A 14,806-nucleotide genomic window follows, 5' to 3' on the forward strand; every position below is an offset into this window, starting at 1 on the left:
TAAGATATATGTAGAACAAATAAAAATGTTTATCATAAAACAAAGAAACATAAGTCTTAATACTGAGGTTTTCCAGAGAACGAAATCAGCGGGAAATTATTTACTGACAAAGAGCAAAAGCCACTGAGCAACATAGGATGATTACTGATAAATTAGAGTATCAATTTGATTATTTTATCCAGAATGATTTGTTGAATATCTTCTAAAGACTAGTTCTTTAAACTATGACATATGATAAACCCAAATAGCAGCTCCTCATTCTTGACTTAGCTTTTGAGCTTATATTTTTCAGCAGGAAAAAAAAATCCTGTAAATTTCAAGGACTCTATAGATAACTATTATATGTCATCTGTGACCATTTTGGCAATGCCATTTCAAAGGATCAGATGAAATTTATTTACTATATAAAAATAAGATTAAATACTGGAGTGGGGAACAGATGGACCAAGTAGTAAGTAGACCAAAAATATGAAAAAGTGTATACAGCAGGCTGTAAGTATGTGGTTTCTATATGTAAATGTGTACTATCCAAGGAATATGCATGTTCTCTCTACTACAGGCAGAAGATGAACTAAAACAAAAAAAAATTATCTCTTTACCATTTGAGGCCTTCATAAAATTAAAATTGAAACTGTCTACTTCAAAGTCCATTCTCCAGTCTGCCTTTTGTCTTGCTTTGGGTTCAGGGCATGAACCAAAGTGATGACAGATCAACTCACTCCAGACTCTTTCCTCTGGATGTCTGGAAGGGGTTGGAGTCTCAGAATTCTGCCTCTCCTGCAGGCTCATGGATTGGGGGAGGGGGATAAGAAGGTAAGAAGGGTAGATAAAGCCTGGTGAGCCAGTGCTCCAGAAGCAGAACTTGATACCAAAATTCAAGTGCACGTTATGGAGGGGCCAAGTTATTCAGGGACCAAAAGGCAGTTAATCAATCTGTGTTGCTAAGAAAGTTCCTGGGATGGACACTAGATCTCACTTCTGCAAGGGGACTGTGGAAGACAAGGTGGCTCATGTGCTTCAGTTAGTGTAACCAAAGCACAAGGGGACTGAGCTATTTATCCACCACCAAATCCCTCTCCGTTTAAGGGCTTTTCCTGGCATTTAGAGGCTATATGCATGCTGGAAGAATGGAATTTGGGGACCCAGAAAATCCCATATTTGCAAGGGTGTACTAGAAGTTGAAAGTTGGGGAGGCACACACAATCAGCAAGTGCTATGTGAGTACAGATGGAGAACATGATCTTTTCAGTGTCAGACACTCTGCCAGGGGCTTCACACCTCTGCTTTCAGGTATCCTACAAAGCAACATGAAAGGTGGGTACTGTATTGGTCTCCAATGACAGATGAGGAAACAGACTTAGCAAAGCAAAACAAGGGCCCATGGCTACAAGCTAGTAAGTAGAAAATCCAGGACTGAAACTCAGGTGGATTTAATTGAAAATGTGTGCTTTAAACCATTATGCTTTCTATCCAGCTTTACATCAACCCACCACCAAGCTGCCTGTGGGGAGCAGAAGGGACCTACTTAAGATCTATCGAAACATAATAACTTACTGTCTTTGTGCTAATCCTCTCTGGACACCACTTTTAGCCTTGTGTTGACACTGACAAATTAAGGACATGCTCAGCACTTTTCCAAGAGTAAACAGCAAATTCCACAAGCTGTTCTAATCATTTTTTCTCTTCCAGGGTGAAATCCCTTAACTAAACACGTCTGCCCACAGAGTGAATTGTTGCTGGGACCTTTCTAACTAGATTCTAACTAGACTATTCAGGTCCCTTAAATTTCAAAAAACTCCCTTGGTTAAATTTACTCCTAAGTATTTGATCGAATGGATTGTTCTCTTAATTTCATTTTCAGATGGTTCACAGTTTCTGTGTAGAAATGCTGCTGTTTTTTTTTTTTTTTTGCAGGTTGATTTTGTAACCTGCAACTCTGTTGAATTCATTTATAGTTCTAAATTATTTTTTTTAAGTAGAGTTTTCAATATATAAGATCATGCCATCAGCAGATAGTTTTACTTCTTCCTTTCTTGGTTTATAGTTAATAATGATGCAGTATACATCTAAAATTGCTGGGAGTGAATTTTTTTTTTGCAGTGTTGGGGATTGAACCCAGGGCCTTGAGCATGCTAGTCAAGGGCTCTTGCTGAGCTATACCCAGGCCCCAAAGAATGGAACTTAAATGTTCTCCACACACCGAAATTATGTGAATGTGAGGTGATAGATATATTAATCAGCTTGATTTGGTTATTCTACAATGTATACATGTATCAGAACATCACACTGTATCCCTGAAATGCATATAATTATCATTCATTAATTAAAAATCCCAGCAGCAGGCAGCACCCTGCTTTCAACCTTGGACTTGATGGAAATGCCAGTTGCAGAGAGGCCTTCATGGTACCCTGTCCTATTGCTCACAAGGATGGCAGCTACATTTGAATGGATCTGGCTCTGGTCCCATGACAAGAGGTGCTTGGAAGCACAGGTAAGCTGCCTTTTGTAGGCTGTGGGGGCCAGAGTGAAGATGAGGACCAGAAAACCTAACATTTATTGGGTATCTACCACATGCTCCACTTTACAGATCGGTAAACTGAGGTCAGAAGAAATTCTGGAACTTGTTCCAAAGCACTGAACTTGTTGCAATATACAAGTTTTCTAACTCCTACTCTTAAGTGTCCTTTCTCCTTCTCCAGCATGTTATACCCTGTCCTTGTTTCAAGTGGCCTGGCACTGCCTTCTATGCATCCTGCTTGTTGGAATGGCCAAGCGTAGGTGATTCATTTAGAGGACTAAGTAAAGGAACAGAAACTTTGCTGGCAAGTTTTCTTACTGGCCATCTCTGGTTGTTGATTTCCAGTGGACACCATAATTTAAATGAGGCAAGGTGCTGGATTAGCATTCATTCCTAGCTCTGTGTGTGTGTGTGTGTGTGTGTGTGTGTGTGTGTGTGTGTGTTGCTGGAGATCAAACCCAGGGTCTTGTGTGTGTTAGACAAGTGCTCTACCTCTAAGCTACCTCCCTGAGTCCCATCCCCAGGCCTTCTAAGAAGAGTAACCCCTAAATCCATGTGGCTATATAAACTTATACTAATTAAAACAAAATAAAACAAAAACCCAGTTCCTCAGTCATACTAGCCATACTTCAAAGGGTCAACAGCCATCTCTGTTCAGTGACTAGTGTATTAGAAAGCACAGATAGAGAACAATTCCATCTTCACAAAAGGTTCTGTTGGATAGTGATATCTGTGTAAGGGGAAATTTGAGTCCCAAAGTCCAAAGACTAAAGGATAGCCTTGGAAAGACAAGAATAACCCCCGGGGATGAGGTGGGATGTGGTTTTTGATATAGGAAGTGCCTGCAGAGGCTGAAGCTGGGGACAGGTCTTCACCACCTCCTACTGGAATCCTGGCCTTTCTGGCCCCTAGAACTAGCTACTACATCAACTAATTCATTTTCTGGCTCTTCACAAAAGCAGTCTGGGCCCAGGGGATCCCCTCTATTGAAACCATATCCTCTAGATATTAAAATTAAATAGGAGAAATAACTGCAAATATCATCTGATTGTTGAGGTCCCCTCCAGAGCAAAGCTCCCCATCTCCACCACCAGGACCAAAAGGGGAAACATTAGTTTGAGTAAAGAAGCCCCTCCAGTCGCCTGGGATATGGGTTCACCCAGCCTCCAGCGTCTTCAAAAATACATCCCAGTTAGTCTCCATTTTTGCTGTGGGTGGGAACGGTTAGACTTTGGAGCTGAGACTCTCCCTTTCAGAACTGCTCCAACCTTCCAAGGCCAATGTGTGATTCAGTCTTCTTGACAAGTTAAGACCTGATTCAGGGGAGGCCAACTCATGTGGGCAGGTGACTAAGGCCAGGCAAACATGAATATGAGCTGGGCCAGTGTAAGACTTCTGTGAAAGAAGAAAGTGAGCATGCAGGGCAGGTGTACAGAAGACCTTACCAGGGACAGTCAAGGCCAGAACAGGAGCAGAACCACTGTGCTTCTTCAGAGAGAACAAAGATGGTGCACAGAAGGGAGGCAGGCCAGCTGAGCCTCCTGTTAAGTAAAACTGAAGGACTAGGGAACAGATCTGTAAACCAGAGGGAGGATACTATTTAAATAGCCTCCCCCATTCCTTCATTCCGGGATCACATTCCATTGCTTTTATCCCAGGGGCTTCCTCCCGTGCCAAAAGGTTTTCTCTGCAGTTCTGGGAAGCAGGAAGGTCATAATGGAATCCCAAGACAGAAATCAGTTAATGCTTAAACTTAAAAGCTAATATGAGAATAAGAGAGAGAATTTAGATGTAAGAACACAAAATGAGTTTCCCCAATTCCCAGACCAGATAAACTCCTTGGGATGGGGAAACAAGAAAGAATCATGGATAGGAGTTGTGGGGAGCCAAGGGAAACCACCAACTTGGGATCAACTCCTGGACATCATGATATGGGGTGGGCTAAAAGGAATTATATCAATGGTCTTCCTTACCATTTTTGGAGGAAAATGGCCAAATTCCTGGCTTTGTGCCCAGTATAGGAATCTTGCCTGGACTTCCAGAATGTTCCACCTTATATGGAGCCTACCTCCTTTATTACATGAAAGCCCCTAATGGGCATTGGACACTGGAGTGGGTGAAGCTGGAGATGTGGGGAGGGGTTCTTTAACACTGAACGTGTTAAGAATGTGTTAAGGCAGAGGGCCAGACAGCAACTACCCAAACAGCTCAGTGGAAGAAAAATTCTGTTCTGCATAAACTCCCAAGTATCCTGTTAGATTTTTTTGGAGCACAGCTAAGCTTTAGAACATAAAGATGCACACAGAACATTCTCATTGATATTTCTTTTCTTTTTCTTTTTCTTTTCTTGGTGGTGCTAAGGGTCAAACCCAGGGCCATGCATACAGTAGGCAAGTGCTCTACCACTCAGTGGCACCCCAAGCCCTCTCATTCATATTTCTTTCCTGGGCACAACCCTTAACATGTATGCATTGCTGCACTAGTTAGCATCCTGTCTCTTAAATAGACTCATTTAACAAGACTTTGTCTAATAAAGTCTAGAAAATCATCTTCAGGTATGTGATCCTTTATACCACTGTACACACAAGTGCATAGAAATACCTGCCTGCCAGAATAGAGGATTTACTTTAAAAGGAGTGGGGGGGGAAGGCTCAGACTCAGGAAGAACAGTTTTAAAAGTCGATAAGGTGCATAGAACATATTTATCCCTGCTGTGGAGTTTGATCTATTAAAGATAGTAAACTGTCCATACTCAACTTGAAAAAGAATTTCAAACATTAATGATCTAAAGCAGCTTTTACTAGAAGGGAAAATGTGTAGCTTGGCCGATAACTTCAAAGATCTAGCTATCATCTGTGATATGGAGGATAATTATAAAAATTTTGCAAGATATCTATAAAATAAAACATAGTTTTAAATAAAAATTATTCAGAGGCTTCTTCCTCTGTTTGGGGAAGGCTCAGTGAGTTTATGAAGGGGGCAGATTTCCTTTTAGACAGGAAGGAAGTCCTACTTTTAATGTCTCAATGTTATGAAAGATGGGATATAAAGCAAATGCTAGGACAAGTGTGTTTTCTTAGGGATCTTCGTTGTTGATAAAATTGTAAAGATCATGGATTTCCCCATTTGTGAGGAATCCATATGTCCATAAATGAAGAACAGTTGGAAGGAAGAAACCTTTTTTCTTTTTTTTTTTTTAAGTGCAATCTCAGGGCTTAGGGATTCTTAAATCCACGAAAGCAGAAAGCTTCAAGAGGAAATAAATTAAAGCTATAGTGTTCAGCAAGTTGAGCCAGAAATGGCTGTTTTTTGAGTTTCATAAATCAGACACAAAGAGAGAATTATTTACATGGAAGGAAAAATGGAAGTGAACTCACACATTTGTGATTTAAAAGACGATTCTGCGGTCCTTCAGAGCCATCTGGTCTCAACTGCAGTTAAAGGACATAGGCCTTACTCGAAAAGCAAACTCTTGGGCCCAAACAGAATGGGGAGTTTGAGTTCTGGTGCAAGTGCTAACTTTGGTCAGGTTTCATAGGAGAACTGGAAAGCACCTAGCACTCTCTTGAGCCCAGTGATTACAGCCAGTTAACCCCATGAAAAGACAGCCCAGTGGCTCTTCTCTGGGGCAGCCTGGGATAATAGGACAAGCCTGTGGGGACCATCTAGCAGAAGGTCATCTCTCTCAAACCTGGATGAAGTAACTTGCTCTACAGGGGCCTAGAGAGCACCGGATGATGTTGAGCCCCCATACTCATTTCTCATCAGACCTGGATATTCCTCAGGGTACGAAGCATCTGGAAACCCCTATCCAAATTGTCCAGTCTTTTCTATGGCTTTTTGCAACTGACAGGGAGGAAGACCACTCTGGTCACCTCTGTATATAGCTGACCTTATTCAATCCTATCCTGAGGCAAGAGGGTATGCCTGAGGACTGGTCAGATCAGGAATCTGCTTCCTAGCACTTCCAATGCAGCAGCTAATTCACCTCGTGGTGTTTCACATGTGAGGTTCCACCATTCTCCACCCTCTTGCTTTCTCGTCCACCATCCACATCCTTGGTTTCTGCTCCCTCTAAGCCCCCTGAAGTCTCAAATCTCTATATCCTCAAAAACAGAATTCCCATTCTCCCTTCTGCCTGGAAACGTCTCTCTTCAGTGTTCTTTGGAATCTGCCTGCTCACCCTTTAAGAATAGTGAGCAGGCAGATCCTGGGTACCTTCTGTAAGCTCCTGCAGTATAGACCATGGCCAGCACTTAGTGCATGGTAGGTCCTGACCATAAGGGGTTTTCTTCAGAAGACACTGGATTCCTAAAGGGTGAGGCTGTGCGGCTGTCTTAGCTATTTAAAAGGGCTCATCCCAGCACTACCATACTGCAGGGGATCAGGAAGCGCTTTGTAGATGTGCATGTTCAGGAAGTCTGTATTTAGCTTCTGGCAGTTTTGACTCATGCATTCATCTGTTTCCTGCTGGCCACTGAAATGCCAACTGTTTGCCCTTGCAGCAATCCTTGTTAACTCCAATGATATTCATGTAACAATTCCTGAGCATCCTAAATAACCAAGGTGGATGAAAGGGATAAAAAGAATCATTCATTCCTGTGACAAACAAATAGTAACTGCAACTTTTGTTGTTCAATGTGACAAATACAGTATAAAGGGGCTTCTCTTGTGAGGCTTATGTCTAGGGTTGGGTGGAGTGGATATCCCCCTAAAGTGGGCTGGATAATGTTAGAGGTGGTCCATCATTTTGGGGATGCATCAGTAGGCCCACCTTAACATTTACCTCTGTCATGTAGAAGAGGAACCCTCTGTTCTGCCCTGCACCTCATACATGTATGTGGAACCCCAGGCAGCAAGTTCAAGGTTGCTTCACTTGGGTCTCTTGCCTTAAATTGGTGGATCTTGGGAGAAGGCCTGCAAAGACCTTGGCAACAAGCTCAGGTTGTCTGGGTAGAGAATTTTAGGGTTTTGTGCACTTGGAATGGGGTTCTGAAGGGATAGGCACCAACACTGGCCCATAGAGTCCTTGAACTGTGGATGCTAAAGTTCAGGGACTGGCATGGGGGCGAATAACATCATTAAACATCAAGGATGACAAAGTCCTTTGCAGGCTGATGTCCACTCTTGTAAGGATGCATCTAAGGGCAATATTACCCACCATTGCACATTTCTGCTTTCATGCCGGTCTAGAAATGCACTCCCCCAAAAGACAGTAAAGGCCTTACTGGGTATCCTGGGCTCATGAAGAGCAAAGGAAAAATTTACCCTTGACCCTTAGTTGGGGAGGTGGAGGTGGAGAAAGGGCACTGCCAGCTGCAGGCCACAGCCCCACTTTGGGCTGAGAATGGAAATCTCATGTCTCAGATGTTGAGGTGGCAGGGTGCTAATGGCTACTGGAAAATTCTGATCCTACTTAGCGCCTGGGCCTTCTCAGGCTCATGACAGGGGAGCCTCTGTGGTGCCAAAGCTGGCATCTGTATTAATTGCTTGATGCACAAGACTCTCTGGAAGGGCAGGGAAGGCTGGGAGGGCTCCAAATTTCTTATTCATTTGGTATTTTTAGAGGACAAACTTGTTAAAAGGAGACATGCCTTCCTCCCTGCTCTAGGTGCAGTGGGGGTGGGGAAAGAGTTGAAGTGTTTATTGCTTCCATCAAGAAAGGATTAGGTTCAGGGTGGCTCATGGATCCAGACCTCTCTTGTCAGAAGTCACACACAAAGCATAGATAGTAGAAGTGGGCTTCGAACCCATGTCTAACCGGACTCCAGAGCCCAGGGTATGCCTACCAACCATCTCCCCATGTGTATTGAAAACTAAGTTCTCTGTCTTCTCCTTTGGGTCATGGTCGTCTGGGAGTGCAATGAGTATGTCAGAAATGATGCCATGTCAGATTTGACTTTCAAAGTCAAATCACAAAAGGCCACAAAGTAACCTCTTCTCTCTGAGCTGCCAGCTGACACATGGAAGTCTGACCCCCAGAGCCTGCCATGCTGGAGAAGTCACATGAAGGAGTTCTGGTGCATGGTCCCAGATGAGCCAGTCCTTTAGCCAGTCCTAGACTAGGCACCAGACATGGCAGCGGAGAAGTCTCTTGGAAGGGAATCCTCTAGAACCAGTGGCTCCAGCCCCATCCAAGGTCCCAGATTACACTGAGCAGCATTCTCCTCATGCCCTTTCAGAATGATTGACACCAAGAACTCATGAGCAAAACAAAATAGTGACTGGATGTGTCACTAAATTGGGGGAATTTATTTCATAGCAGGAATAACCAGAATGGAATTAAGAGCATTGCAAGAGAGACTGAACACCATAGAAATGGAAAACAATCATGTATCTAGACCGGACTTTGTTTGGAGCTTTCTGATTCTGCAGCCACTCCTTAGACAAATCTTCACATGCACGTGTGCGCGCGTGCACACACACACACACACACACACACACACACAAATCCTGCCCAAACTCTCCAAATGAGGACAAGGTAATGAAAGCCGTTAGATCCAATAGGTCTGTTGAGAAAGATGCTGAAATAATGATAAACATACAAATCCAGAAGGGAAAAACAAGTTATTTTTGATCACCTACTATTTTCCAGATGCTGTTCTAGTTATAATCATGTTTAATTCACGAATTTAGCAAATTTTTTATCCCCACTATGTGTCAACAAAATGGATGTGGGAATGAGACCAAGTACAAAACAAAGTCCCTCTTCTCATAGTGCTTATATGTGAGATCAACAGACAAAAAGCAAACAACTATCTAATGGCAGGTCACATGGAGAAAAATAAGGCATGGTAAGCAGAAATACTGAGGTACATTAGACAGGCTGATTAGGAAAGGGCTCCCCAGGAGGATGGTGTGTGAGCAGGGAGAGAATCAAGGTAACATGGGAGAGCAAGTCTGTTTGACTTCAGAGTCCACACTTGGGCACTAACCTGAAGGAATAAATATAGACAGGTGTCTTTCAGCATATAAACCTGGGATCTTTGAAAGATGTTGCATTTAGACATGGCTCAGTACAGGACTCAGAGGCCTCCCACCAGGAGGGAGGGAGACTCCTGTATAGGCACCTCAGCTGCCCACCTACCTCCTGCCCTCCGAACCCTCAGGCAGAGGCAAAAGATGGGTACTTACACAGAGCACATGGAGGACCACCGCTCCTTGTCTTCTGTCCTCGTTAGTGAAGATGTCATTGGGGAATTCATGCAGGGCTAAAGAAGAGAGAGAAAAAACCAGCTCAGTACAGATGCCAACATTTTCAGGGCTGGAGGGTTGGAACATTGTTACCAACTCTGGTTTTAGAGTCCTAGTGTTAATATGGGGTTCATGATCTTGAATGAGAAAAAACCTTGCATCTTTAAGTTTACAAAACTTTATAGAATTTAGTGTTTTCTTCAAATAAGAAGAGGAGTAACAAACCACAGTAGCATTAGAAAAACCAGAGGCCTGAATCCTAGTAGAAATTTTCATATTACCATTGTTCCTTGGTATTCATGAGAACCTCAGGGGGATACCAAAATCTATGTATCCTCAAATCCTTTATATTAAATGGCATAGTATTTGCATAGAACCTGCACACATTCTCTCATATACTAAATCATACCTAATACATTGTAAATGCTATGCAAATAGTTGCCACACTGTGTTGTTTATGGAATAATGACAAGGAACAAAAGTCTGTACATGTTCAATACAACATACAATTTGAAAAATATATTTTCAATGATTGGTTGAATCCATGGATGTAGAACCCATGGATATGGAGGGCCAACTGTATTATTTATTATATCCATGTAGCTCTTGCTCATCATTTCAGTGCTATGGTGGTCTGTAGATTACCGCTTATGACTTAAAGTTTAACAAGGAAGCATGTGAACTACTGTCTTGCAAATTTGTTTTCTAATATTTTGACAATTTCATCTCAACATGATCAGGTTCCATTTGTAACTGTATGTACTTTATTGCATGCAATAAAAAACATTTTTTTTTCTGAGCAGGGCTTGTAGGCTTCACTAAGTGACCAAAGAGGTCTGTGGCATGGGCAGGTTAAAGGTCCTGTTCTAAGTTGTCCATTTTCCTCTGTTCTTCCTCTCCTTGCCATGGCTTAAGACTGTGGGCTGTGACTATTAAAACTCCCAGCCTGCTCTGTCAGTCTGCTCCTCTTTCAGACTTGACTCATATTGACCATGGAACTGGGATATCCATCACAGGGTTGGCCAGGCCCCTCCTTGCTCCCAAACCTCCTGTGCCATGGCATCTAAGCCTGAGTATGTGAATTGGTGGCTCCAAGTGGGTTCTGACCATTTCCAACTGGAGATTTCTTCCCCCCCTTCTCCATGCTTTGCAAGTGTCCATTCATTAACTACTCACTGAGCATTTACTGTGCTTGTTGTTGGAGTTGGGCAATGAGCACTGGGTTGTTCTCATATCTCACCAGATAGGATCATGTGCCATTCCCTGAATATACCTTGTACTTTCTTCTTTCTGTATCTTTATTTGTCTATTGATACACACAAGCATCAGCCCTCACTCCTAACTGTGCTCCCTGTCATAAAATCCAATCAACCTTCATGGCCAAGTTCTCACATCACCACTCCTTTACGAAATTTCCTGTCATCCCTCCAATAGGAAGTCATTGTTCCCTCTTTGGATGATGTGTCAGGCCAGGTGCTGCAAGAAGCAGCACATGCCACACCCTGACTTCAGCTCCACCTTCAGCAAACACCCCCAGCCAATGGAAGGAATCTTTCCTTCAGAGCTCAGTGATGTCCTTGGTCTTTCTCTGGCACTCAAAGAAACCATCACCAGTGTATGGGGAAGATGCATGAGATGACTTTGACTCCACAGTGCATTGTGAATGAAGGAGATGATAAGACCAGGGAGGGAGAAATGTCAAAAGTAGTGGTGCTGAAGGGTGTGTAGATGACTATGGGACCCCAACCCTGCTGGGGACCCCAGAATATTACAGACCACATGCCACAGGATTGTGGCTCATTGGCCAGGGGTTTGTCTGAGACACAAGATATTTGGGGCAGAGTGAACCCCTAGATCAAGATTATCTAATGTACAACAAGGAGGCCGGAGATAAGAATACTGATTTTATACTTGAAATTTGCCAAGAAAGATATATCTTAAATCTTTTCAACACCCTCTCCTCTTTCTCTCTCTTTCACATACACAACAAGTATGTAGAAGTGATGGATATGTTAATTATCTTGGAATATAGTGATCATTTCATAATTTACAGTCCCCAAATTACCATGGTTTATAATTTTTCAGTTTTACAATGGTGCAAAAGCTTTACCTATCCAGTAGAAACCATACTTTGACTTTTGAATTTTGATCTTTTCCCAGACTAGTGATATACAGTACAATGCTCTCTGGTGATGTCTAACTGAGGGTTAATATCAGTATATTTAAGGCAGGCTAGTGTACGCTATGATGCTTGGTATATTAGGTATATAAAGCATAAAGCATAGTTTCAATTAAGAATATTTTCAGGGTTTGATGAGTTTTTGGAATGTAACTCCATTATAAGTTCAAGAGCATTTTGTATATCAAAAGACCATAAACACATATAATTTTCATCATCAATGTTAACTCAATAAGGCCATTTTAACAAAAAGCAAGGCTCACCTGTGTCTAGTTAATCACACGAGCTAGTTTTGTCTGATCTTTGAGATGTTGAAAGGGGGAGGATAAGGAACAAAAGGCATGCTGTGATCACCCCAAGTTTTCCTAAGTGAAAGCTGTTCTAAATATGTGCTGTACAGAATTCTCCAGGTCAATGGATAGGGAAAATGAGAGGAAGCCTGGAGGACTTCACCTTAGCAACCGCACAAAACTACATCTGAAAATGACTACAAGGGGATGAGGGTCCACAGAAAAAGTTGAAGTTCATGTGCAAGGATCCCAGACATTTTATTGCAATGTCCAAGTCGAATCCCTTTTCTCTGCAGGTCTACTGCTCTGGCCCCTTGCCAGGTTGAGCAGAGCTGGAGAAAGCTCTCCAGCCCTCCCTGAGGAGGAAGCCCTCTAGTTCCTAAAACCTCCCTGCTCATGAAAGTGTCCACAAGGGGCTTCTTTGGAGCCTTTTAATCATCTTTCTTTCCCCCGCTTCTTCCTCTCTGTCTACTCACAGAATCTCTTACATTCTTGAGATGCCACTCAAGCTTTATCCTTTAACTTTCACTTTGAACCCCCCTTAGGTAAATGAGTTTTAGCACCAATAACCACCTGGTGGTTCCCACATTTCCTCTCCCTCTCCCAAAAGTCCAGACTGGATCATAAACTATGAGAAATGTTCTTTTATTCCCATTTTTTTCAAAATCAGTAGACTAGAAGAGGAAAAGCCCTTTCAGAGCAGCTATGTTCCACTCCTTTGGGACTGGTGCCTCCCATCCAGACTTTTCCAGTAAGGCGACTGGCTTCCATGCTTCCTGGCTTTGCCTAGAGTTTGCATCCCAATTTTTGGTCCTGAAGAGGTGACACCCAATGTCCACAATTTTGCAGCTTTTTCCTGAGGCTTTTTATATAAATTCTCAGTAATATCGGGAGCCAAGTTTAAGCCTAGGTTGGCTGGTGATGAACCTAACATGTTTGAGAAAATGACCCTGGGCAGGGAAGCCATTGGACTGATATCAAAACTAGGCAAAAATGACAGCAGTGCACATTTATTGAGCACCTGCTCCTGGAAGGCACTGAGTCTTGTACTGTGCCTCCACTATCCGTTTCCACCCCCACAGAATTATGTTATTCCTATTTTTCACATGAGGATTTCAAAAGACAAGAAGATTATGTAGCACACTTGAAGCTCCATAGCTAGAAGCCTGCAGAGAAGGGCCAGAAAATCCAGGGCAGTGACTGCCCCTAACGTAGTCATCCCATCCCCTTGCACCAACTTGTAATCACACTCTACCCAGTGACCTCTTCTTTTTCATGACTTCCTCCAAAAAGAGGATCTGAGCTGATCTAAATTCTGCTGCCACACCACCAGAGAGAAACAGATAGGCTGATTTTTCTTTGCATTTCTCAGTTGTCATTGCCCCAGGATTTTTTCAGCACTGGCTCATTCCAGGATTCAGATGTAACCACTCTTATTGTCTTCCCACCCTGCGAGCTGAAGGTGGATAATAGGATACCAAGTTAATTGATTGATCACAATTGCTATCACATAGATAAAAAGCCAGTTGTCTTCCCTGGGAGAGTGCCAACCCAACAAATAACATATGACAACTGCCTAGGTGAGGTCCCTAATCATTTGGGGAACAGAGAAGGATACAGAGGTGAGGATTGAGGTATGTTTTGTCACAAATATGTGGCAGCCAGCTATTGCTCTACTTCCTGCCTAGTTGGCTTCCCACTTGAGGAGTAAAGTAGCTTTAAGCAATAACAGTCCAAGGGCAGTATATGAAGAGAGCTAAGTCAACACATGAGCATTGACCGATGCTGTGAGACAGGAGGCCGAGGGCATGAGCCTGCAGCCACAGTGTGTCCACACCATCAACAGCTCCACCCTCCCTCCTCACTGCCACCTCATCCATGCAGTAACCCAGGCAGTGTAGTGGTTCTACCCAGAAATCCATGTCAGGAAATAAGAAAGCTGATTTTGAATCCAGGCATTTTGATTTGAAATCCCCTTGATACTCCACAAACAACAAGTGGATTAAATAAAAGTTGACTGAAGACATGGATTCCACTGGCTTTGCCTTTTTGTAGGAGAAGGGATCTCTATGCCCAGCCAACACATGGGTAACCTTGGGACTCTTAGGCAAGACCAGGATGCACCTTGGAGGGGGCAGGACCCAAAGGACCTAATGCTGGCTCTGAAATGTCTACTGAAGAGCCATCCAAGGTCCTGGCCAAGCAGGAGGGAGCTGAGACCATAGAAATGTAATCAGGATCCTCCTTATCTTGATATTCAGGGACCCTCCTTTCTCTCTATTCCAGGAATTAAGCATCTTGGTAGGAACCTGATCTTATTGTGCCTTCCAGATCTTGATCTGATCCATCACTAGGTGAGTGCTACTGGCCCTGGTGAAAGACAACTTCCCCAACAGAAGTGATGGCTGGTCATGAAAAAATGTATAAAAGTTCTCTATGAGGTGATGCCAGCCACTTCCCGGGTGCAGCTCACACCAGAGTCTATTAGTGGAGCAGTTGGCACCATGTGGCTTCCTTGCAAATTTTATGTGGTTGGTCCATGGCTGAGATAAAGGTAGGGAATGTGCAGTGGCGAAAGGCAGAGAAGAGCTAAAGCAATCATCTTGAAGCAATCATTCTGCTTCA

At 43.1% G+C, this 14,806-nt stretch overlaps 1 protein-coding gene across 1 annotated transcript in view; it reads right to left on the minus strand.

Annotated features, from left to right (window-relative positions):
* The window catches only part of Slc24a3 (solute carrier family 24 member 3), a 448,141-nt gene that overhangs the window by 209,012 nt on the left and 224,323 nt on the right, over nt 1-14,806 (minus strand). The window contains exon 2 of the mRNA XM_026400702.2: nt 9,653-9,729. Coding sequence (XP_026256487.2) covers nt 9,653-9,729 — 77 coding nt within the window. The remainder of the gene's footprint in view (nt 1-9,652; nt 9,730-14,806) is intronic.

Source organism: Urocitellus parryii, chromosome 6 (genome assembly GCF_045843805.1).
Source record: "Urocitellus parryii isolate mUroPar1 chromosome 6, mUroPar1.hap1, whole genome shotgun sequence".
Classification (NCBI taxonomy): Eukaryota; Metazoa; Chordata; class Mammalia; order Rodentia; family Sciuridae; genus Urocitellus; species Urocitellus parryii.